This window comes from Rhinichthys klamathensis, unplaced genomic scaffold, assembly GCF_029890125.1.
Source record: "Rhinichthys klamathensis goyatoka isolate OS25496 unplaced genomic scaffold, OSU_Roscu_1.1 h1tg000269l_1, whole genome shotgun sequence".
In the NCBI taxonomy this organism is placed as follows: Eukaryota; Metazoa; Chordata; class Actinopteri; order Cypriniformes; family Leuciscidae; genus Rhinichthys; species Rhinichthys klamathensis.
The window spans coordinates 3140392-3167170 of record NW_026606789.1 but is presented as its reverse complement, the minus strand read 5'-3'; the positions used below and the strand labels follow the sequence as shown (position 1 = coordinate 3167170).

The 26779-nt window shown below is 36.2% G+C and overlaps 2 protein-coding genes across 9 annotated transcripts in view; both read left to right on the top strand.

Moving 5' to 3' along the window:
• arhgef10lb (Rho guanine nucleotide exchange factor (GEF) 10-like b) overlaps window positions 1–13186 on the top strand; it is a 51776-nt gene extending 38590 nt beyond the window's left edge. For all 8 annotated transcript variants that reach the window (XM_056268168.1, XM_056268167.1, XM_056268169.1 and 5 more), the window contains 7 exons: window positions 6870–6956; window positions 8390–8604; window positions 8735–8892; window positions 10376–10518; window positions 11537–11708; window positions 11941–12063; window positions 12271–13186. In XM_056268168.1, the coding sequence (XP_056124143.1) occupies window positions 6870–6956; window positions 8390–8604; window positions 8735–8892; window positions 10376–10518; window positions 11537–11708; window positions 11941–12063; window positions 12271–12812 (1440 nt within the window). In that variant the 3' untranslated portion in view covers window positions 12813–13186. The remainder of the gene's footprint in view (window positions 1–6869; window positions 6957–8389; window positions 8605–8734; window positions 8893–10375; window positions 10519–11536; window positions 11709–11940; window positions 12064–12270) is intronic.
• Window positions 13187–15645: 2459 nt separating this feature from the next.
• On the top strand, window positions 15646–26093 carry igsf21b (immunoglobin superfamily, member 21b). Its single transcript, XM_056268119.1, has 10 exons — window positions 15646–15892; window positions 18940–19052; window positions 20020–20141; window positions 20270–20388; window positions 21346–21461; window positions 21598–22078; window positions 22907–23007; window positions 23523–23715; window positions 25232–25270; window positions 25357–26093. Exons 1-10 carry the CDS (start codon window positions 15823–15825, stop codon window positions 25431–25433), a joined length of 1431 nt encoding a protein of 476 aa, XP_056124094.1. The 5' UTR covers window positions 15646–15822; the 3' UTR covers window positions 25434–26093.
• The last annotated feature ends 686 nt before the right edge of the window (window positions 26094–26779 follow it).

The following is a 26779-nucleotide window of genomic DNA, read 5'->3' as shown; positions in this document are numbered from 1 at the left end:
CTTGTTGAATTGCACTACTTGAAAAAATATGCATTGCATTAACCCTGCTTGCATTTTAATGCATTGTATTTTTAGGGCTTGCATTTTTATGGGCTGAAATTCAACATGGTTGTATATTTAAGCTGTGAATATTTTAATTCAAAACATTCCACACACTTTTTCATTATTAAAAATTCAATAATCCATATTCACCTTTCAGATATCACTTCCAAAATATGAATTCTATTTAAAAATACAACCTATAATATTCAACAGGCAATTTTCGGTCCATTTTAGTTCGCTTTACAAATTCGCTTCCACAAATTCAGTGGTTAAAATTCGACAGAAAATTACACATTTGACATCCGGGAACGACAGGAGTATCAGTAGATTGCCAAAGCAAAAGTAACCGGTGAAATGTTTTGAAATGTCTCTTGGAAAAGTAGTTTTTGCTGCTGTTCTAAAAATCTTTCTTTTCGCCGTTGCCACAAACAAGCTATATCTGCTTGAATCTAAGTGCAGGAGCTCAAGGTTATAAAAACGTGGTTTGCTGTTGATTGCTGTCATGACACTCACGAACAGCACTTATCACGCACGGTACAACTTGATATATAATATTATTTTACTTTTTTCATTAACTTCGGTAGACTGAACAGAAAAGAAATTGTAATTGGCTGCTTTCTCGCTTTTTCTGCAGAAAGCTGATCTCTAGTGATGTATCTAATTTTGTATCGATCATTGTTGGTAATGAGTGAGAGACCTGGTAAGCCACATGATTTTTGTCAAAGAACCATGTGTGGCTCATGAGCCATAGGTTCCTGACCACTACACCATCTACCTTCAGGTGCTAACTGGTAACAAACCTTCTTGCTTGCACAGTTTTCTCCCAGTGCGCAACAAGAAAAGTTTTGAGCAAGCCAATTAAATCATTGTTGAATATTGGGTAAGATCCTTACATTCCAAGAAAAGTCCAAAGCAAAGTTGAAGAGAAATTTCTTGTCATCATCACAAGAGAAGCTTCTAGAGACCACATAAATGGAAACATCTGTGTTTATATTTGGGAACACAAATTTATGTGACACAATAGATCTGAAGAAGCTCTTAAATATTACCTCTATAAAAGACCTGCCCTAAAAACTTTTTGGTGGGAAATGTTTGATGGTAAAAAGAGTGTGGGGGGAAATACCTTCGTTACTGCAGATTAAAAGCAAGGCAGATCTGTGGCTTCTAGAGAAGATGCAGGAATAGACAAGCGGATGCTTATGTAATGTGAAGTTTAGTCTGTGTTCAGGATGAACACCCATGAGACAAATGTGGCTGTGTCTAAACTCTGTCTTCTCATATAACACCTATCCTTCCCCATATTATTAGTACAAAAAAAAAAAGTAACGATGAGCTCTGAGATCGAAAGCTGGAACGAGGACAATACAAATCTGTCATCAGGTCATTAGGACTCTTCTGGTTAAAAATATGTTTTTCTGAAATGTTACAGTAGATGCAGCAGCACAACATTTTTAGCACATTCTAAAGGAAAATGACAAGCCTGACACAGAACCTGTATAAATAATTCCAGTGGGCTAATTAATGTACATATTAAATATTCTGCCTGTTTTTTCCATTGAGGGGAAAATGTGAATAAAAGCCTTGGCCCCAGTAGATTGCTTAAGATAAAAAGGGGCTCCGTTCCCACTGTGCATATCCAGGAAGAGCGAGTTTGCAGCGAGTTTTGCACATCAGAGTGCTGAGCATCAGGCTCACAGCAGGAGAGGGACAGCAGCAGCCTGCGATTCCCACGCAAGATCCTCCTCAAACACAATAAGGTCTGTTTCATCTAAACAGGTCATCCTCTTACCATGGAAATGTGCTATAGGCTAATGTGTCATGACAATGTAATGGGTTCTCATTACATTAAAGATAAAACCTGCCCAGTCCCCCATTTCAATTACTGTTGTTGTGTTGCTTGCTGGTCCTTTAGTGAACACCGTAAAACAGTAATCAATTGACTTAACTAAAAAAAAAAAAGCGAGGAAACCTGTTCCCTTAAAATGAAGTAAATAAACCTCATGGGTAATTACATTTTTTTTGTTATTTTAACTTGACAATTACCGTAATATTTTAGAATAATTCATTTTTTTAAACCCTAAAAAGTAATAAAAAGGGACAACTTCGTAAAATTTCTACAGATTTGTAGCTAAAAGTGGAGAAATGGCTGTTGATTGTGGCTATACTTCAATGCCATAGCTGAGGATAAATCTGTTTTATCTAAAGGAAAGTTTGAAACACAATAACAGGACATGACATGAGTGTGTGAAAAATGATTTCAAGCAAAAAACAACAACAACTGTAATTATGGTCTATTCAAACTGCTAAAAAGGAACAATAAGTAAAATAAAAAATAGAAAGTGCTTACAAACACCACCAATTACTAGAGCTTTCAAGCTTCAAAAAGCTTTGTGAAAGTACCAGGTAAGTGGTCCAAATGACTCAATTGAATTTTTTTTGGCAAAGTATTACTTTAATAGCAACCCAGAAACGAGTTAAATTTCTCTGTATTTTGTGTCGTTACACTTAATTGGATACACCGTGATATTTACTGGAAGGATCTTAACATGACATGGCAATACATTCATTACATACAGGCACAAAAGCTGTCACTGGGGTGGTACCCTTTCAACAGGTACACCTTTGTACATATAGAATGCATATTAGTACCTAAAAAGGTACATATTGGTACCAAAAGTGTACATATCATTACCTAAATGGTAAATATTATAACCTTTTGAAAGGGTCAAATGACAGCTTTTGAACAATTTTATTCTGAGAGTGTACCATTATGAAACAAAATCCAAACCCTTAAAACCTTTGTTGTATACTTCTCATGAGCTGTTATTACAAGGAGCTATTATAATCAAATAATACTAAGTTACTACAACATGTGCTGATTGATGTGTTGTCTTGCTGTGGTAAACAGTGTAGGCCTACTCTTAATTAAGAATAACAGTGTTGGCAGGGGTGGGTTTGTCACTAGACATATGGGCCGTTGATGATTAAACCTGGAATAATAGCTTGTTTGGCTTGTGCATAAATTATATGTGAGTGGCAATGGGTGTTTAATAACCTTATGTCTGTCTAATGTGAGCCAAAACACCCTGCAGTCAATTCACTTCTTTTACTTCTCTTTTCAAGCCAAGTGCTGGCTGTGGTCACCAGCCCTTTTAGATATGCAGAAACTCAGCATGCACCAGAGTCGCCTCAGCTGCCAAAACATGGACAAAAACGTAACAAGCATGCTTTTCGTAGCCTAAAATGAAATAAAATGAATTGAAAGAATCTGAAATCCCTTTCATACCACTTTCTGAAACTGAGGGAAAAATCAAAAGTGCATCATATTTATCATGCCCTATTTAAAGCCTTCAATCACAAGAACAAAACAAAAGAAATGTATAATTCTGTCCTCTAGTTTAGATAATCCTTTGGCTCTGAGTTGGCTTTTTGAACATGCAAAAAACAGTCTTTCTTTGATCCCACTGTAGCAGTACTCTAATGATCATGGTTTTGAACAAAATGTGGATTCAACAGGATTTTAAGTCTTGACATGAGAATATTCCTTCAGGACAATTCAGTTCACTTAGCGGCCATCTTGGTAACATCCCCAAGTCAGTAATAGGCCTGCAATAACAGCTACATGAATGATGAAAAAATAAAATGTGTCAGGGTCGCTGACATCTCTCTGAGCACAAGCTTAAGTTATGTGAGTGACAGAATGCCATTTTGATTATTATCAAATATTCCTGTTGTCAAAAGCAGGCCTTTCTTAATGCTTGCCTTCATGACATCGAGCCTCAAGATTCTTACTTTGAGGGTAAACAGAATAATATCCTGCCTTTTTTTTTGATCGACACAAAATTTTGCTTATCTCTTGTTAATTTGAAGAATAAAAGTGCAGTTGCACCAGAATGGTGTCTTAGACATACAAAAATTGCATATAGATTATATATGTATATATATATATAAATTGTTTCATTTAAATTGCTATATATATACACTACCAGTCAAAAGTCTTGAATCGGTAAGATTTTTAATGTTTTTAAAAGAAGTATCTTCTGCTCACCAAGGCTGCATTTATTTGATTAAAAATACAACAACAAAATGTGCGAAAATGCAATGACAATATGCAATTTTCTATTTAAATATATTTTAACCCATAAGAACCCGGACCAATTTCCCCTTATAGGAAAATTATGGGGCATATAAAACAGACTAATTGGACCACTTAAAACATGTTTCTGCCGTTGTTTTTTAAAAACAACCACTCCTTGTCAAAGATCTGTAATGTGACATATATGTCACATTGGGCGTTTATGGTGCATTTTTAATGTGACATATATGTCACATTGGGCTTTTATGATGCATTTGGAAAAAAAATAATTTGGTCAGTTTTCTTGCTAAATAACATTTTTTTTCTGTTTATTTTCTTTTCCACAACATTTTCTAAATTATTACTTTTCTGTGAAGATAAATAAAAAAATTTTTTTTTCAGAAGTAATAGTTTTTGCATTTTATTTGCTTTGCCACATATTTCAAAACCACACAACTGTGACCATTACATTTTACAACAACTGTTTTGTAACTTCAAAAGTTAACCTTCTCAGTTATACGGTTTAATCATAAATACATTTTTAGATTATTTTTTCACAACTCGAAAATGTGCAAAATGAATAAAAATAAATAACTACCTCACACCAGAGGTCAACATGTTGAACATGCATGTAGTGCAATAACATTGCAAAATTCTACCTTTTCAGGTATACGGTTTAACCAGAAATACATTTTTTGATTATTTTTTCACAACGCGAAAATGTGCAAACTGAATAACAATAAATATGGTGTTTTGTACCATATGTTGCATAGCTGTTTTAGTTACAGGTATGCAACATATTTTCAAAATACATTTCATAAAAGGGTAAACCCTAAACCAACTTTCTTTAGTTAATGATCTGTAAGACTGGGGCTTTATTATTGCTGTTCATTGATTCAAGTCATTTTTTAGACATTTGGGTATAAAGTGTTTTAATTCTACAATATATGGTGTAAAAACATCTGAGTGCTGTCCTCTTCAGGTTGAACGGTGGCTACTGCAGTTGAATTTTCAATTTGTGGTGCCCTGTGAGGTAATCAGGCACCAGCTAACCACACCCATGCCTACAGAGAGATGCGTCTCAGGTGCACGCCCCTCCGTCCGCTGGGCTCTGCCCACTTTTACAGCATTTTTCAAATATTGCCAGTGGGTGGAGTCAGGCTCTGATCTGGGGCTTAGTTACCCTTTAACAATGTTATTAATTTGACATTTTTTTGTTTAAAATATGCTTTGAATTGAGCAGCAGAATATATATAATACTAAAATAATTGAATCAGCTAAATTATTTGAGCAGTTCATTAGCATTTTTCTTAATGTGACACATACGTCACATCAAAATTCCACCTACTGTTTTACTGTTAAAAGCCCGATGTGACACATATGTCACAACAACATTTGCAAAACTTGTTTTATATCAATTTGTACAAGAAACGTTTTAAAATCAAGTCAAGTGTAATCTAGGATATGTTATTAAAACATTAGAATTGTTGCATGGGTTGAAACATACCTTTAGTAACAAAAATAAGCATCTTTAAAAAGTGCTGACACTGCAACATGTGCACACAAGACAGACCACCATTTTGGAAATGTTACCATGGCAACAAAAATGCACACATTGTCACATGACTGAACCTGGATGTTCCTTATATGTCCCTTAGGGACTTCCTGGGTTGAAAGTGAGGTATAATCGTTTAAAAAAACCTTTTCCAATGATCATTAGTGTTTGTGACACCCACGTCACATCGGGTTCTTAAGGGTTAAAATGTAATTTATTTAATTTTCATTACTCCGGTATTCAGTGTCACATGATCCTTCAGGAATCATTCTAATATGCGGAGTTGATGCTCAAAAGACATTCATTATTATTATCAATGTTGAAAACAGTTGTGTGTTTTTTTTTTTCAGGATTCTTTGATGAATAGAAAGTTCAAAAGAACAGCGATTATTTGAAATAGAATCTTTTGTAACATGATTATACATGTCTTTACTGTAACTTGATGAATAAAATTATTGATTTCTTTTATTTGTGTGGTTTTAAACAGTTGTGTGGGTTTTTTTTTTCAGGATTCTTTGATGAATAGAAAGTTCAAAAGAACAGCGATTATTTGAAATAGAATCTTTTGTAACATGATTATACATGTCTTTACTGTAACTTGATTAATAAAATTATTGATTTCTTTTATTTCTTTTATCCCCCCAACCCCAAAAAAATTCTTACTGACCCCAAACTTTTGAACGGTAGTGTTACTGTATGGTTAATGTTACAAAAGCTTTCTATTTCAGATAAATGCTGTTCTTTTGAACTTTCTATTCATCAAAGAAATAAAAATGTAAATAACTGTTTTCAACATTGATAATAATAATGAGAAATGTTTCTTGAGCATCAAATCATCATATTAGAATGATTTCTGAAGAATCATGTGACACTGAAGACTGGAGAAATGATTCTGAAAGTTCATCTTTGATCACAGGAATAAATGACACTTTACTATATATTCGCATAGAAAACAGCTGTTTTAAATTGTAACAATATTTCACAATATGACTGGGTTTTATTTTTTATTTTTAATCAAATAAATGCAGCCTTGGTGAGCAGAATAGACTTCTTTTAAAAACATTCAAAATCTTACTGATCCAAAACCTTTGACTGGTACTGTGTATATAATTTAAATGACTTTTTTTTTTGTATTGCAGTTGAACTGTTTTAATGCTGATTTTCAAAAGTGATCTCTTTATCTTGTTTTTTTTGCAGTTGCAGGCTGCCCTATATAACCCTGTCCACTGTGCACTTCTTGGTTTTTCTGCCGCCAGCACATCCTTGCCTCAGGGCTACCTCTGGGTAGGTACATTTTTGCACAATGACAACATCTTTTCTTCTTTATAAATCAATCTGCCCACTGGTGCTGGAATATCATACTACAGTATCTCTGTACATCTCAGATGATGCACCTGGGGGTCCCTCACCTCATCTTTAACACAAGCATTTGAATAGTCTACCTCTGACCAGGGCTGTCATCAGTACTGTACAAGAGAGAACATCCTAAGCTCCCTATTTAAACTTACTGACAATATGCAAATTTCACAGACCTCCAGTTTTATCACACTTAAGTAAAGTAGTCATTTGGCATATGTTATTTTTTTTTATTATTCACTTACACTACAGTAGGCACAATGGAAATAGCACATGGACTATTCCTTGCAGGGTTTGAACCTTTAGCATTTTAAGTATAATTGCACATTAAGCATAATTTGCCTCTGCAATGCACAGTATTCAGTTTATATTTTAGAAATATCACATAAGGTGCCATTGTTCTGGATACTCATTACATTTTACAGTGTAAGTCAAATGAATTAGATATTGCATATTATTTGGTAGTAAAACGTAAAGTGTGGCAAATATTATTGGTATAGAGATGAGTATGTGTATTTTGTTAAACATCTGCAACTGCTTTTAATCATAATTAGAAGTGCCACAATTACTAATTTGTACTGTCTGTTAAATAGGCACTACTGAAAAGACAATTAGTGAAATTGCAAAGTAGTGAAAATAAAAATGTGCAAATGACGTCTAGGTAAACTTGCATGTTTTATATCACTATGTTATTAGCGTGTCCAATTTGGGAATCAAAAGTTCTATGCACACTTGCAGTCTTCACGCCCACTTGAACACTCGGGTCAAATTGAACAAAGAAAAGTGGTCAAGTGTGGGTATTGGGACAGGTCCACAGTCACTTGTTTTGTTCCTGAATGAATTGGTGTGTTTGAACGAATCAGTTGAATGAATTATTCAATGAGTCATTCATCATAACAGTGTGACATGCAGAAGGATAAAAATGGAGATAAACAGTGAAAAAGTCTCTTGTATAATTTCCAATAAAAAGTTTTGAGGCCATGAACCAGTTCTCAAATCTGACTAAATCACAACTCCTACATGGAAATTTACTTTCATGTGATATTTTTCTTTCGACTTACAGCTTTTCCACCTGTAAGTGATCGTAGCAGGAGCTCCTCAAAAAAACACTGTTAGAATAGCTTGATCGACATTTAAAAGAAAAGGGAAGCAGTATTAAAAGTTTCTCGAAAGGCAGCTCTAGAAACAAACATCAAGTATTCCACATCAAAAGACATTCTATAAATCATTTATCTCATGGCTGTGCTTCCACATTTCTTTTTTTGCCTGCAGCCTCTCAGAGGGCCATGTCAGTGAGTTCAGGCACTGGATGTCCTCCTTCTCATGTTTGTTTTCTTTTTGTTGTCTCTTCGACTGCACAGGTGGCTAGTGGGGGTGACGACTCCCATGGGCAGGTGGAGATTTTCTCCCTTAACCGACCCACTCCTCGCTCCGTCAAGAGTTTCTCTCTAGGTTCCCCGGTGCTTTGTCTGGAGTATATCCCAGAGCCCAGTACTGATGAAGAACTCGAGACACAGACCTCTGAAGTTCTTTCCAAGATCGGCAACACCATCTGTGTAGGATTATTGGATGGCAAGTGAGTCTTTTTGAATACGTACCTGTATTAGTCTGCAGTCATTGCTAATTTTATGCAGAAAGTCAGAATTAATAACTTTTTTTTTCCCCCTGGGAAAAGCTTGTAATATTGTGTGTGTTTGTTTTTCAAGCATCCTGGTTTATGGAAGTGTGGACACTGCTGCTCAGTGTCTGCTAACATTCTGTAACCCCGAGGGCTGCCCGGTTCTGTGCCTGAAACACTCTGCCAACTTTCTGTTCGCTGGACTAAGTAATGGAAAAGTTGCCATTTACAACAGAAAGAGTGAAGGTAGAATAATAATTTTATAGTGTAATTTTCAGTGTAAATAGAAATTAAAGGGATTCATGTCGTTCCAAACCTGTATGACTTTCTTTTTCTGTTCTGAGCAACATAAAAAAAAAAGATATGGAAGTGAATGGTCACCAAAACTGTTTGGTTACCAACATTCTTCAAAATATCTTCTTTTGTGTTCCGCAGAAGAAAGAGTCACACAGGATTGAAACGACATGAGTAAATAATGACATCATTTCATTTTTGGGTGAACTACCCCTTTAATTAATTCTACAATGTTACATTTTATAAAAACATTTTTTTTGGGATTTACAGTTGCAGGAAACAATGAACTCTTGGATTTATGCATAAATTGGTCCTAAAATTCCATCTAATCTTCAACAAAAGACAATCTGCTTAAACAAATAACACACAAGCAATGATGCATTTGCATGTTTTTATTGGGCACACCATGGCAGGGTGGGAAAAAGTGTTTCCTCTGTACAAAATCATTTCAGTTCAGCAATATTCTTGGGATGTCTGGTGTGAATCACTCACTTGAGGTCATGCCAAAGCATCTCAGTGAGGTTAAGGTGAGGACTGAGCCACATCAGATGGTGTATTTTGTATATGATTTAGTCCTGTGCTTGAAATGGTTGTCCTGTTGAATCTCTCGACTTCTGAGTTCCAGTTGGCGAACAGATGACCTTACATCCTCCTGCAAAATGACCTGATAAACCTGGGAAGTGATTTTTCTGTCAATGATAGTAAGCTGTGCAGATCCCGAGGCTGCAAAGCCCCATGATGTCCCTCCATCCCAGTTTTTCTTAAGAGCTGCTAACTACTTTCAAACACCTTTGGCTTCTTCTGTCCACATAATATTTTGCAAGTAGGGCTGGCAAAACATCCAGGTGCTTAAAAATGTTTTTTCATAGGCTACACCTCCATGCCCAGACTCTAAATTTTGGGATTCCAAATTACCCAACACACTCTCATGGTAATTCGTAACTATTTTACATTTTGGCGAAATGGTGGCTAATTTGTACAATCTCATTTTGCACATTTTTGTACCAGCTACACCCGATGGGGTGTAGTACAAATCTTACATCGTACAAATCTATACAAAATCTGCACCTTGTAAAATAGTTATGTAGTTGGGGTTGGGGTTATTAACAAAGAAACATGTTAAAAGGATAGTTCATCCAACAACTTCAATTTTGTCATTTACTTATGTCATTTACTCACCCTCATGTCATTACAAACTTGTATGACTTTCTTTCTTCAGTGGAAAACAAAAGATGTCTTTTTGTCTATATAATGAGTGTCAATGGGCTCCAGTTTGTTCAGAACTCTAGGTGAAAGGTTCACATATTTTTTTCCTGCAACTGTAATTAATATGCTTAACATTCTCTCTGAATCTACTGTTACATTGTAAAAGATGTGTAAATATTAGCCATTTCCAGTAGCAGCTCTAAATCCAGCATGCATTTTGTGGTTACAGAGGGGTTGTGGGATCCAGATTCCTGCAGACATGTGGTTATTGGATGTGCGCCCATCCTCAAACTCCTCCGAATAGACGAGTATGTGTGGGCCAGCTGTGCCAACCAGGTCTCTGTGATTGAGGGCTCCTCTCTCAAGACTCAGGTATACACCCACATGTGATAGACATTAGATCCTTCTCCTCTGAGAAATGTGTTGAATGGGATTCCACCACCTTCCAAATGAATACGCTGTGCTTTTCATTAGACCGTACGAGTCAAAAGAGTGAACTGTCGCGTCACCTATCAAAGCTCGAGATCTGTTCTGTAACAAAGGTTGGTTTAGGAAATCTTGAAATGATTCTTTTATTTCAAAGTTTTACATTTCATTTCTCTGTTAAGACGGCTTCCCGTGCTAGATGCATTATGAGAGAGCATCTTAAGCCACACATAAAAGGTATCCTCCCTGTAGAAGCCCAACAGCATGTTAGGGTGCTAGCCTTTGATCACTTCTGACAGCTAAGCCAACCTCTCTATTTTGCCGCAAGGAGAGCACCCTCCCTCTGCCTTCCTGATGCTTAATATCAGGATTAAATTCAGCTTTGGAAGTTCAGTTCAACCGGAAGATAAGTTGTGGGTACTCATATGGACACGTCAGCCTATTTACATTTGCGAGTCAATAGTTGTTTGCACCTATAGAGGAAGCATCTGTCAGAATATCGGTTGTAAAACAGAGCGAAGGTGTAGGAAGTACTGGCACACACTGCAATTATATGGTTCGAAAAAAATAGCTCTGTAAGATAAACAGCAGGGCATATGATTTATGTTGTAGAAATAGAGCTTGCAATTAAAAATTGGGTGCGAAATTATCAAACCATTATTTTGTCCAATAAATGTTTTTTTTAACATTGATAATATTTATAAATATTTTGTATAAACAAAAATTAATATGACACAACTAACCCCAGTAAAAATGTGACAACTTGCCCCAAACTGACATTTATAAACAGTGTGTGTATGTATATGTATACACACACACACACACACACACACTACTGTTTAAAGGTTTGGGGTCGGTATGATTTTTATTTGTTTTTAATATCTCTTATGCTCACCAAGGCTGCATTTATTTAATAAAAAATACAAGTGTGTATATTATATTTTGTATCTTTTATGATTGCCAGAGTTTTGAAGTTCATCCAGACCCTATGGTTAGTGTGAGCCACATGGTGCGCGCTGGAGGAGGGGTGTGGATGGCGTTTTCAGAGGGATCATCCCTACGTCTGTTTCACACAGAAACATTGGAACACCTCCAAGAGATCAACATTTCAACACCCTCTGCATATTTGAGCCCTGGCAAGTCCAACATGATTATGGTGCAGGATTTAATTTCAGGATGATGATGGTTTGGCACACAGGCCCTGAAAGGGGGCACAAGTGTCAGGTGTCAAGATTCACAAAAATGTTTGAAACGACTAGGAGTTGGTAGCGAAATTTGAAAAATAAATATATTTATTTTTTATTTATACATAATTAAATAACAAAAAATGAAAAATTTGACAATTTATCTTTCTTTCTTTTTTTATAGGTAAAAAAGCTGTGTGTGTAACCAGCCTGCTCATCTGCCAGGGGCTTCTATGGGTGGGCACAGCTCAGGGCATTATTGTCACCCTGCCAGTCCCCAGACTGGAGGGCATTCCCAAAATAACAGGTGAGCCATAATTAAAACAAAACAAAAGTATTGCATCTAGGGCTTCTTTTGGTTAACAAACACAAAAGCCACTTTTCCACCATCGGGCCATCTTTGCTTAACCATTCCAGCCGGTATGGATATGGTTTCATTTTCCACTGTGTGGCTAATAAAGGACCTCTTTGGAATGTAATACAAAACTGCTAAACTGTTCCTCTTTCCCATCAGGAAAAGGGATGACCTCACTCAACGCTCACAGCGGCCCTGTTGAGTTCTTGCTGGCCACCTCGAGCGTTTTACCTCAAGATTTCCTGAAGCGAGATTCTGCCACGGAGGGTGCGGATTCAAATATTGGAGGTGAAGATAAGGAGGCGACAAATTCCTCTGAGGAGTCGCTCCAGCAGGCGGATGGCTCTTCTCAGGGAGAGGCTAAAGCCAAAGGAGTGCTGCTGCAGTACCACCTCCGCTCTACCTCTCAGCTCCCAGGAAAAGTCCTGACGGCCCGGCCTGAGGAATCATCCAACTCGACCCAGGAGTCTCTGGAGCACAGCCTAGAGGACGGCTCCATCTATGAGCTGAGCGATGACCCCGATGTTTGGGTCAGAGGGCCTGGGCCCTCATTTAAGGAATCGGCACGTATTAGGGAGAAAGTGACTTCAGCCGCCGTTATATCCGGTGGAAAAGGGTTCCGCCGACTTGCTAGCTCCTCTAACTCACATGACTCAAGTGAGAACACGCTCATGGTCTGGCAATTGCCCATTACAGTTTGAGGAAGTAATAAATTCTTCATCCTTTGGCTTTCATAAGGTGTTTTTGCAGTGATGGAGGATTGTTGGATCATTGAAGGACAAACAGACTGTAAACCTGTATTTGTATGGTTTATGAGGATTATTTATTCCACTTCTCCTCCAGAAGGTTTTTTTAAGTAAATGAGGAGCAAGTTTAATCAATATTATGCCACAAATGCTGTTGATTGAGCTGGAATATTCCTGTAAAAGGATAGTTCACCCAAAATTGAAAATTCTGTCAACATTTACTCACCCTCAAGTTGTTCCAAACCTGTATGAGTTTCTTTCTTCTGCTGAACGCAAAAGATGATATTTTGAAGAATATGGATAACCAAACAGTTGATACGCTCCATTGACTTCGTATGGTAAAAAAAAAAAAAAAAAACGTATGGAAGTCAGTGGTGCCCATCAACTGTTTGGTTATCCTTATTCTTCAAAATATCTTCTTTTGCGTTCAGCAGAAGAAAAAAAAATTCATACAGGTTTGGAACAAGGTGAGTAAATGAGGGTGAGTAAATGATGACAGAATTTACATTTTTGGGTGAACTATTCCTTTAAGTTGATAAACAACCACACTGTTCAATATTCATCTGTCATAATAATAGCATGTGCTCAGTCGGCTATATAATGCACCACATCTAAATATGAAATAATCTCACCTCTTGAAAATATCACTAAACGACTGATAGCACCAAATGACTGAATTTTATTATAGCACATCTGCATGCAAGGAATCAGGGTAAGTGTTATTGCTTTTTTTTTTTTTTTTTTTTGCATATGTAATACATAAAGTAATCTTTAGTATGTATCTGAGTATTGGCTGTGACCCAATTCTTTCTTGTTTAAATGATAAAATATATTTTTTATGCAGCACCACCAAAGCGGTGTGCACAGAAAAGTAAGGTTGAATATTTGGAGTCAGTCTATTTAAATGTGTTGTAATGTTATTTTAGTGTAAAATGTGATAGGGAGAAAAAAAGTCTTCAGTGTAGGTACTTGTTTCTGGTGGTTCTCATTGTTCGCAGTGTCACTTTTAAAAAAAATAAAAATAAATCATATTTACTATGATTGAAGTTTCTGCAATTTTTCCATTACCATTTCATTTAAAAGCATTGCATTTGATTTTAAACTGACTCAACATTAAATGGTTTTGAAATGGCATTGTGTGCAAAGACCTGCTGTAAATTAATACTGCAGAGTAATATTTTATGTTGAATCTCAGCATATTTTCTGCCTTTTATCTCTGCGCAGCCACTGCCGGCTCTCACAGTAAACATATCAGCAAACGCAGTATGGCGCAGCTCAGGCAGCGGTTAATATATGCACGTTGTGACACTAGTGCTACGTGAAGAGGATGCCAAATCACATCTCTGGCAGGCGCGGAGTAAAACTGGCATGTCAGGATTTAAAGGAGCACTCATCTCTCCGATATAAAGGTTTTGTAAACAGAATGCATGCTCATTTCACCTAATAATTTTGTGCTATTCCTGTGATGTCACTCAAGTAAATGACAGGATGCATTTAATTCATGCTCAGATTAGATGTATCAGTTCATTATTGAATATAAAAGCTATTGTGTTTGCAGAAGAGAAACTTTGGTTTACTTTGAGGATGGTATTTTCTCTATGACAGTACGTTTCTTTTGTGGTGTGGTTGGTAAGGAGTCTCATTTAGTTTAAGGAACTGTAAACCATGCTTACATCAAAGACTTCTAATTAGAGATGTTTGATTGCTTTGTGTCTGGTGGGAAATCAAGACACTCATTATTGCTAATTGAAGGACTTGATCAAGATAATGCCCCTCCTTTGTAAAAATTAAATAGAAGCACGATGTTCACACCTCTGTGATTATGGAGGATGTGCCAATAACTGTATCATAATACAACATTTTAGATGCTCTTAAATACATAAAAATGTATGGTAAAGAAAAATCAATATACAATGTCTCAGGCAATTTTCCACCTTACAATTCATAACAATTCATTTTTTATATAATGTTGATATATAAATCTGAACTAAACAGCATACAATACACATAAGAGAAACATAATATTTAAATAAAACAGAATTAGATTGTCTGTGTCACACAGGAACTTATACAGAACACTGTATTTTTTATTTTATTTTTTAATAACAAAATTAAAGACTTAATTCATCCTTTGTTCTTCCTATTATTATTATTATTAGAATAAATACTATATTTTTTGTATAGTAGCCTATATGTACGCAATTAACAGGTTTTCCTGTAGGATTTTTCTATATTTTTTTACAGTGAGGGTTGTATTTCATCTTCATTCTTCTCATCAGCGCACATATATAAGAAGAGATGTCCATGCTGAGAGAGATGGAAAAAAATAACCCAGTTTCTATGGAAGAATGTCTGACCCGATCCTCTATAATCACAATACACTGAGGGGTATCTAAATGCCATTTACCCTTTTAAGTTGTGAGTGCCTAAAAATGACAATCCATTTATTTGGCTTGCTGTAGCAGTAGCTATGTTGTGCATTTAATAATCTTTGTACATTAATAAAGCACAACATTTTCACAAAAAATTGTTTACATTAATAAAACACATTAAATTTAATTTTAAAGAGCGTTTTAATAGGCTACTTACCTTAATACGTAAATGACATAGCATAAGTGTTTGTTCCTGGCAGTCATTTCATCAGCGATTGCTCGAGGTTATTGAGCGTGTGTAAGAGCGAATGTGAGTATCAGAGTTAATGACTGCGCGCGCTCGGGGCAGGGGCGCGCGCACGAGAGAATGAATTCATTCAAATCTGTTGCTTTGGTGAATCTCCGCCCGTCGGAGCTCAGAGAGATGCTGTTTCTGCTCCTGCTCCTGCTCCTTTAGAAGGACACCATGACAAATCACTGGGAGAATCGCGACGAGTTACTTAATATTTCAGCTTTGTACGGAGGATGACATTAACACAATATTAAGATGGAATAGCTATTGACACACTTGCGCCATTGAGTGATATTAAAATATGACAAAAGAGATGAGTATAATTACTTTATCTTTGCTCCTGTGTGCTGACCTACTGGATTTCGTTAGAGGTAAGTTTTACTTGAATTATATGATATGAGCAGTCAGCTGTTTTGAGAAGTCATGCCATATTGATATGGTTTTGTTTTTCTATAACTCAAAATCACACTTTGGACTCAACGCATTTATGTCCATAACTTTATACTGTACAGTTCCAAAGATTTTAGTTGGTTATAAATCCCAAACCAGCTAAAGCACATCTGGACTATTTACCTCCTTGTCCCACTCTATATGAATGCTATATTGATCGAGGTGTCTTGTCCTCAGGTGCATTTGTCTAATAATTTTGATGCGTGGTTATTTTGAGGATAAAGCTTAATCTTTGGTTCTGACCCATTTTATGAGGGGTTATCTGCACTCTGTCTGAAATAATGAAACGTCATCGATTGCAGAACAATAATGCAGGAATATCTAAGGTTATTAGGAGTAAGCAAGTATATAATATTATTTAATGAGTAGTTTTGCGTTTGTGGGTGATTCGAGTTTTTTCTTCTTTTTTTTTTTTTACGCCTATGCAAGCATAAGAGATAAAGAGTGCTTATTCTGGACATGAATTAATAATTGCAACTCCTTACTGTAACTCAATAATGCTAGCTTGCATCATGTCATGTCTCATTCATTCCCTTGAGTCGGGCACTTAATGTCACCGGTCAGATCATATTAGAGGTATGAGGCTTCTGCATCATTAGCAGTGTTTCTTTATTTATAATGATATGAAAGTAGTTTAACTTTAAGCCTTATAAGTGTTTACCTTAAGATCTGATTTCTATTAAAGGCTTTTATCATATTCATGGTGCATATGATGATACCCAGACTTAGGTTAAAGTGAAAAGTTGAGAGAATTGGAAGTTAAACCTAAATTTAAATTATGTTGATATTTGTACCAGTTTGGTAAAGAGCATGAGTTTACAGCAAAGATGTAACTAAATGTGAAAGATTGGGGCAAACCAAATATAAAGGTTTAAGAATAGGTCATTAAAAACCCATATTGATTGAAAATTAATGTGAATATGTGTGTGAATATGTGTGTACATAGCAATCTGTGTTTAACCATTGATGATTTTTGATCAATTTCTCATCACTGAAAGGTTTAGATTGCATAATTAATGTATCATCTTCATATAGATAACACAAATGGTAAACCTGACATCTTTAATACACTCTAACCTTTCATATGCTTTAATGCATGTTTATATAATCAAATAGATTACTGAAATCATCTCAGTGACCCAACTAATCCCTGCACATCACCATTAACATTCCCAGCCAACTTTTACATTTGACCAGAGATTGATTTTCTCTGATTTCCAAGATTATTTCAGTCTGTAAAATGTGCTTATGTGTAGTGGTAATGACATAAACCCTAAAAATGTACATGGTCTCCACTCACTAAGCCTCCTAAAGGACACTCTGTAACATTTGCTCAATAAATGAAGGCATGATGAAGTAACTGAGGATCACAGGACATCCCAGACAGTGTCCTGTGCCGCATGTGGGGCGTCCTACAGAATTACTTGGTTGATGGAGAAAAATACCATGGATTAGGGAAAGAAGAAAAACACACAGAAAAAAAAAAAATAATCCATTCACTGACGTCACAGTTAAAAAAGCCAATATGGTGAAGCAGTGGGATTTTGTAGGTCAGTGAATTTGTGACAGATTATAGGCCGATTGCCTCCCACTCTGATGCCTGCACTCTTTCAATGGAACTGCAGCACTCAGCAAGACACGGCTGCTTTCCACGGTTGTTCAGGATACAGAGGCATTTCATGCTTTCTGTCTGATGTTGGTAAAAATTTGAGTAACAATTGTAGACTAAGCCCCTTCTCTTTATGAAGACAGGGAAACAGCTCTAGCAGCAGTGATGGATGGAAGACGCTGAAGTGATGAAATGTAGCTCTAGCTCTTGAAGCACAAACCACACAAAGAATCCATCCTTGTGACAGCCATTATGTAATACTGTAATGCGCTGAACAATGTGTGTGTGTGCAACATCTTTTCAAATCCAATCTAGACAGATGAAAACAGATGGGTGTTTGATTTATAGTGTATTTGGTTTTGTGTTGTGTGTGTGTGTGTGTGTGTGTGTGTGTGTTTTGTCTCACTTTGCTTCTTTAAGTTTTCCTTTGTTTTGTTACTTTACATTTTTTGTAGTGTATTTTGCATTGCTAAGTTTTACGTGTGTTTAGTTTTTGTTTAATTTTGTTTCACTTTGCTTCTTCTACTTAGTTTTAATTCTTTATATTTTGTTATTTTGCTTTGCTTTGTTTTTTGTTGCGTTTAGTTTTGTTTCATTTCATCAAAGAGGTGAAATGGGAACATTCTCTGCGAAACTCTGTAGACATTGCAATATAGGCATAGCTGTCAGACAAGTGTGGATGGAAGTCTGTAATTTATTGTTTATTTTACAGGGTATTTTACTTTGTTTAGTTTAGTTTTGTTAATGTATTTGTTTTGTTCTGTGTTGTTGTATCATAGAAGTGATTACAGTACAACAATGTAAAAATTGTTTGATACTAGAAACACTATCTGAAATATAGATATTGTGTTTAGATACATTTTTCTGGATCAATGTAATTACATTGAATAATGATTAATAGTTTGATACTAACATTGTCTGCAATACTAGCAGAGTTTGTTAAATAATAGATAATTATGGATACCTGTCAGGTATGCGCTGATGAAAGTTTGTTATTTCTTGAAGTGAGGAGATTAAACATTAATGAAACATAGCACTAAGACTATATGAACTTCTCACAACATTATATTGTTTTTTGAAATCATGCTTTTTGATCTGAAATATTCACAACTTGGATCAAGAGCTCATTATAATTTCACTGTCATTGCAGCATGACCTCTCTTGGGGGAGGTTTATATTGGGTTCTTCAAAAGCACTCGGTTTTGCTAACTTATGACTTAATAGTTTCAGAAATAAGGAGAGCACTAAAATGGGTCTGGGGCTCATTGCTGGTAATTTGAATGGGATTTTAAAGGAGGGCTGTGCAATTTGAGAATGTAATAAAGCATTCAGGAAGTGACACATGCTATCTTTTTCCAGGTTATTTAACAGTCACCATTGAGCCTCTCCCTCCTGTGGTTATGGGGGACACAGTGACTTTGAAGTGCAATTTCAGAACGGATGGCAACTTACGAGAGATTGTGTGGTTTCGGGTAAGTGGGGTCCGAGCTTCATCTTTGCATGATAAGCCTTTTCTTTTCGGGGGGAGGGGGGTAATCACTTGTTTTTCGGTGTGCTAGTTTTTGTGCTTTTTCAAACTCTTTTTGGTTGTTGTTCTGTTGGCAAACTGACGTTGTGAGAACAGAAGCTGTCAAAAATATGAAAATATATTCAGGATTAAGATTGAATGCCTCAGTGATTTTTAGGACAAGCTGTTTTCATTTTGTTGTCACACAGAGCCATAAGTGTGGCGGGATTGATGAGCTATATGGATAAAACATTCACTCAAAACATCAGTATGCCAACACATTTCCTTGACATTTTAAATAAAACTCTTGCCACATCATTTGCAATGTATCATATGTTTATTTAATTACTTAGAAAATCATAAATGATCAGCTTTGCTGCTTCTCTCCTCCTCCTCTGAAAATGAGACAAAGGTCACAATCTAATAGTGACCCCAAAAACTGTTTGGATACTTTAGCCACAATTAAAAATGTATAAAATCTTTTCATTGGATGACAAAACAGCAGTATTTTTTTTTTCTTTCTATTATATCTTTCAAAATTAAGACAAAAGCATTGGACACCAAAGTCAATCGATTTCCAGGGAATGCATGAACTGATAAAAATGCTACTGTAATCTTAACATCAATGGACGTCACGTCAATTTGAATGTAAATGGGGTTGTAAAATGTCCATAGTTAATGATACAACTACTGTAATCATAGTTTTATCATCTGATAAAAATCCTTTTGACTGCAGTTGGTTGACAGTAATTGAGAAAAGTAAAGTTAGTCCTGAGACAAGAACTGGTACCACGGACATTTTAAACAAAATTATTCCAAATAAAGCATTCTCTCTCTATACACAGGAAAAAATTGTAAATACAAAATGATTTCTCTCAACTTTTACCCTGATTAATTCATGATAGAATTATATACTGTCATTGTTTTCACAGGTGACTGAAGGTGGGACCTCAAAACAGAAAATTTTCACCTACGACGCCATGTACAACACCAATTTTTCTCACATGGAGGACTTCCGCAAAAGAGAGGACCTTGTTTACCAGTCAACTGTCAGGTTATATAGTTATACCCAGCAGAGCTCAGTTTATAGTGGATATTACTTGGCTTTCCTCTCAGCACGTACCGTGCTATTTTTGTGACTGCTGTTATGTGTTTAGACAGATTGTTCCTCAATGTTCCCAGGCTCCCTGAGGTTCAGATGGAAGATGATGGACCATATGAATGCCATGTGGGGATCTATGACAGGGCGTCTAGAGAGAAGGTGGTCTTGGCATCTGGGAGTATCACTCTAAATGTCATGAGTAGGTTCAAGTTATAAATGTCATTCACAGGTCAATTCACAGAACTTAGATAGATTGTTGATTATATAGTTAGAAAAAAGCAAGAGATGTGCTTCAGTATGTGGTTGCATTAACATAAATCCCATTATAACTGATATTGACTGCTTTTATGTAAGACTTTAAAAGTAATAGTTCACCCAAAAATCGTTTACTCACTCTCGTTGTTATAAACCTGTATGACTCTTTCTTCTGTAGAACACTAATTATTTTGAAGAACATTCATTGTATGAACAAAAATATCTTCTTTAGTGTTCCAAACAAGAAAGAAAGGTTTGAAACTACATGAGGGTTTGGAAAAGACTGTGAACTATCCCTTTAACCTTAATCATTGAAACAAAAGTCCAGTGAGCGCTTTTAAAGATAATAAAATGTGATGATGATGATAATAGGATATTCATGATTTTGATTGAGCAGGTTTTTTTTTAGCTTAATTATAATGTGGCCCAAATGTGTTACCATAACCAAGAATTCAAATTCTCAGTCGCACATTTCTCTTCTTATTTGCCTGTGCATGTGCCTTCATGCCCATGAAAATCTGGGAATTCAGCAGGGTATTAATGCAATTTCCCTCTGCGTGCCCTTGTAAATTAATACGTTTCAACAGTAATTTGCTGTGACATGTAAGTGAACACGAAGTAGAGTTCATTTAATAGCTAAGAAATCATCATAAAGATTTCACATGGCTTAAATCGAGAGATTGGGTTATTGTGATATAAATCTTGCCTACTAATGCACTTTGCCTGTAAACTGAAAGCTCATTAAATGAGGATCTCCAGCTTGCGGTCTGAAGCACAAAAGAGCCCTTGAGGGAAAGATACTAATAATTACTTTGAATGCTGCACTGTCATCTCTCCTTATCTCTTTGAGTTGCTGTAGTGTGCTATCGATTTATAATGAGTTTTCAATTGTTTCTCTCAGCTCCACCAAAATCAATATCTGTTGAGGCAGCAAATCAGCCAGCTCGATTCAATCGCTACGAGGCTCAGAACTTCACGCTTGTTTGCATTGTAACTGGAGGAAAACCTGCCCCTGTGGTTAGTAGAAGAATAAAACACCAGCTCTAAATTAAAACTTAAAAAAGACGGACATGTCTAAAGCAGAGGTTATTTAAATGGAAATGTGTTTCATTGCCTTTTAAATGCTTTTCAATTATTTCTTCCCCAAATTCAGGTGTACTTCAAGAGGGATGGAGAACTTATTGAAGTCCATCCTTTCACATCCTCTGAGAAAGTGGAAAACAGAGGCTTGCTTGGTGCCAAGGATAACCAACCGCTTATCAGCCGAGAACTGGACGATACAAAAGTGCAGAAGTCTCTTTCTTTCCTGGGCCCTTACAGCGAACCGGTGCGTCTGGATAAAGACCGGCCCCAGCGCAGCTACACGTCTGAAGCCCCTAGCCAGGAGGAACCCAGTCCCACCACAGAGGTCATCCCAGAGACTGTGATCAGCCGAGAGTTTCCCCGCTGGGTGCTGAGCTCAAGTCCACTGTACTTTTTCAACCATACGCAGTCTGAGCTTCATGATGGTACTATGGAGGTCCAAGCTACGCTAACCTGGCACCTGAACCCACAACTGGACAATGAGGCTCTGTTCAGCTGTGAAGTCAAGCACCCGGCTCTATCCATGCCCATGAAGGCAGAGGTTACGCTCTGTGAGTGTCAGCTTATGTACATTACCAGATACAGTTACTGAGAGGTGCACAATATATCGTACCATATTGGTTATCATCTGGTATAAGTTTTTCATTTTTCCCATTTTTACATTTAGATTACCTTTGCTGTCATCTAACACTCATCAAGGGGTATAAAATTTTCTAAAGATTACATCTAACAGTAGAATTTGAAGATTAAAGGGTTAGTTCACCTAAAAATGAAAATGAACCCATAATTTACACCCTCAAGACATCCTAGGTGAATATGTCTTTCTTCTTTTAGTCAAACACAATCGGAGTTATATTAAAAAATATTACTTTTATGATGGATGGATGTGCTTTTTTGGGCTTACTACTATTCACTCCCATTATAAAGGAGAATATTGGAGATATTTTTTAATATAACTGATTGTGTTCAAATGAAAGAAGAGAGTCATATACACCTAGGATGGCTTGAGGGTGAGTAATTTATGGGATAAATTTCATTTTTAGGTGAACTAACCCTTTAAGCTTCAAATGTAACTCTCTGATGTAATCTTTAGCAAATGTAAAAATGAATATCCATTTTCGTACTGTACAATATAATGTTGTGATGCCTACATTGACTTTTAGTATTTTATTTGTAATTTATTTGAGACAAAATAGTATAGAAGTTTTATGCTAGCCATAACATGAAAATAAAACAGTATATAGCCTATAAAAATTTTTTTTCATGTTATGGTTGACATTAAACTTCTGTACTATTTGTGTAGAATACAAATAGTATAGAACACCTTGACTCCCTCCTATGACATAATGACAACGCTTTCATTTCTCATTGTTTACAAGCTGCTCCAAAAGGTCCGAAACTCTCGATGGCTCCAAGCAGAGTGGAAGTGGGAGACACGGTTCGCATCAAAGTAGAGGGATTCCAAATGGGGCCCAAAGCGGTACAATCATAAAAGGAGAAATGTTTCTAGAATATGAAGTGGTGCAAATACATTACTTGCAAATAATGCAACTTAACAGTAGCAGTGATTCGTGTTTTTGTATGAGTGAAATATGACTACTCTAATTTGAATGCATGGAATGTTGTTTTATATTTAGCTACAGCTAATTTTTAACAATTATAATGCATACCAATGACTTTTGGAAATGTCAAACTAAATAATTACGGTGCTTTTGATGTTTTATAGTAGACCTTAAAAGTTTTTGAGAGCTTCTTTTGAAAATTGTTTCATATTTTTTTCAAGTCTAAAATATATGAGCAAATGAATACTGCCAACGGTGTTTAGTAAATATATATAAATTATTAAAAAAGAGGTCTCCCAAGATACTCTCATAAATATTTTAGCTTTGTTTGTAATTTTTCAGACGATATGCTATATACTCTGTGTTCAATGTTTTTAATTTCTTAAGTGTTGAATGAATATTTTGACTTTATTTTTGACTCTTTGTGCTGCAGAATGAAGTGTTTCCAGAGCCTCTGTTCACATGGACACGTGTGGGAGGACCTCTGCTGGATGGAAGTGAAGAGAGATTTGGTAAAGTACTGGTTCTGGATAGAGTCCCAGCTGAGCTCAACGGCTCAATGTACCGCTGCACGGTCCAAAACCCTTTGGGATCTACCAACACGCACACCCGCCTCATAGTATTTGGTCAGTACCAGACGCATCACAAGCAATTCAAGTGGTCTGCAGCCAACACTCAGATGCCTCATACTGTTCAATTTTTACCTAAGATGTGTATGCTTCACAATGCTGGATTCACATCACACACTGAGTGTTTTGTCTGTATCCAGCACTCGCATGCCTTAAAGTGTTCAAACCATTCCCAAACATCCTATTTCTCACAGTCTTTTGTTTGTACTCAGTAATTAAATGCACCATACTGTTCAGTGAGATTCAATCGCTGTAAGCTGTTTATTTCCAAAAGACATCAGTGTTTGATCAGTAGACTCAAAGATATGGTCAATTTTTCACAACATTAAATCTTTAAGACTGAAATGAAGAATGCAACCATTTACTGACTTAAAGTTGTACTCAGTAATGTTTTTCCTCATTAAATGTTTTATACATAAAGAAAATGATGGTAGTTTTAAAAATATGTTTAAAATCATGTACACTCACTGAAGAAAAGGAAGTCTCCAGTCACATCAGTAGCTTAAAAGTCACCATGAAATCAAAATCGACAATTCTTATTTTTTAATGGTATATCATAAACGATTTATCCGTGCATTTCATTATTATTATTTTATTTATTTATGTCCCGTCGTAATCTTTAATCTCTTCTCTGATGGCGTTTACTTGCGCGAGGGCGGGACAACATGTCACTCACATGAGACCGCAGAAATAGCAAACGACAACAATCTAATCAATTCCCAATTAATATAGTTAACTTTTTTCTCATCGGAAAAGCCGTCACTCGAATATACGTCACAATAGGGAAGGCAACTTTCGTTTTTTTATGTCGACTTTAACAAAAGCTGTTTTATTTAAATTTAGCGGGTAGCCAGTAGCCACGTGGCAGCTGCCATGTTGAGATCACATGACCAGCAAATACTACACAAATAGTGATATCTTAACTGTTTTTGGACATTTTTGCTTGCGGAATTTAATCATGACCGAATGCAAGTAGAGCATGGGTGCGTCTGAAATCGCATACTTCCCTACTATATAGTATGCGAAAAACAGTATGTGACAAAAGAAGTATGTCTGAATTCACATTACTCATAAAAAAGTACCCGAATGATCTACTTCTTCTGGCGAGACTCTGATGTGCATACGATTACACTTTACAATCCCATGAGTGAAGCGAAGTAACTGACGCTGGTAGGATAAGGGCAACATGGCGAATGTAGTATGTCCAGATTACAATTCATACTGCATACATTCATACTACATACTTTTTTAGCGGTCGTGAAGTAATTACTTATTCAAAATAAGTACCTACTCAAGAGAATATGCAATTTCGGAAGCAGCCTAAGTCTAGGCATCAGTAACTGATAACTTACTTTTGTGTGATGGTGCATCCACACCACTAGGTGTCAGTATAGGTCGATGATTACCAGAATATCAGCAAGTTCAACATAACAAAAATACTAAGGTTACATATTTCTATGTTTTTTGATACATTTTATGTTTTAACTAAAGCTAAAAACATTTGTGTGAACAGAAAATCCCAGGATCAAGAAGAAGACTAAACATCTGAACCGTAAGGAACAAAAACATCCTACACATAAAATATCCTACAATATTCTAGACTCTAATTTCTCACAATGATTGTTGAATAATTTTCAGTTCCCAGTTCTTCCGGAGACATGCTTGGACCCTCACTGATGATGTTGCTGTTGTCATTGACTCTTGAGTTAACATGAGCACTATGGGATGCGCTTTTCATTAGTACCCTCTATGATACTGTCAGCTCCTCTGCCATCTCTTTTGCTGTCCAGCAGCTACACTATAATCCAGGACTGAGATTGCAGCAGAGAAATATGTGCTCAGAATCAGAACGATGAGCTCAACCCACCCGGACCACCCCATCCATGTGACTACAGTTTGTTCCGCACCTGTTTTGTCACAATACATAGTGACATATTCATGCTTTGACTTCATTTTCTACATTGCATTTGTGCACAGCTGCTTTGCAGAAAAGGATTAGAGTGAATTGGAATGGGTCGGCCCACATACAGATAATCCTGGACATACATTACAGCTTTCATCATTCTAAACAGCTTATTGTAATGTCATTTCATTAATGTTGTTCCTTAATATACCCGAGCTGTTGAGTGCAAAATAAAATCACTCAATTGCTTTCAGAGCTGAAGCTATTGAAAGTTGAGGATCAGATTCACCTACTGCATATGACCTCTAGATGACAGTGTAGATCTAAAGACCGAAGACCTTTTTATACTAACTACATAAAAAAGTCAATACACCCTTAGACTTGTGTTCACTGAGATGTTACTCAAACAGTTATATGCATTCTAGCGAAATGTCATTGTTTCTACACAGAATACCCAAAGACCAAGGTGTGTTCGCTTGTTTGCTATATTGCAAATTAAACTTGATAAAGAATAAAGTCAAAATTTGAAATCCGCTTGCCTTTTTCCCCCTGCTGAAATCCATACAAACGGCAAATCATATGGCTTAAAATTGTATGTTTTCCAATTTTCAGTCAACAGTACCAAATAATTCTTACGTTATAGTTACGTTCATTATTCTAACCTAACTGAACGCTTCTGGTTATCAAGAAGCTTAGCATGTCTTGTCATTTTACATCGGCTTCGAACGCGGCTCATCCAATTTAGAATTAAACGTTGGAATTATCTGAGCTCGAGTTCGATTGGCCAAGCGGCGTTCCAGTCTGTTGCGCACTACCCATGATAGCTTGGAACGTGTTTGGCACTAGCTTGTGAGTGAGGAAATGTAAAAGTCATGCATTCATTTCGGAAATAGGCTACATAAAAGTTTTTTTTTTTTTTTTTTTTACATTTTATTATATTTTACATTTATTTTATAGTAGATTTATATATATTTTAGGCATGATATCTAACAAAAACATTGTTTGTTAAGGCAACCATGAAAGGCGGGATTTAAATTTGAACAAACTTTAAATTAGTTGTTTATAAGGCCGCATCAAAATTCAATGCTCGTTGAAGGCCGCATCAAAATTCTTGCTCGTGGGATATTGCTTAAATCCTTCTGAATCACAGTTCTTCCG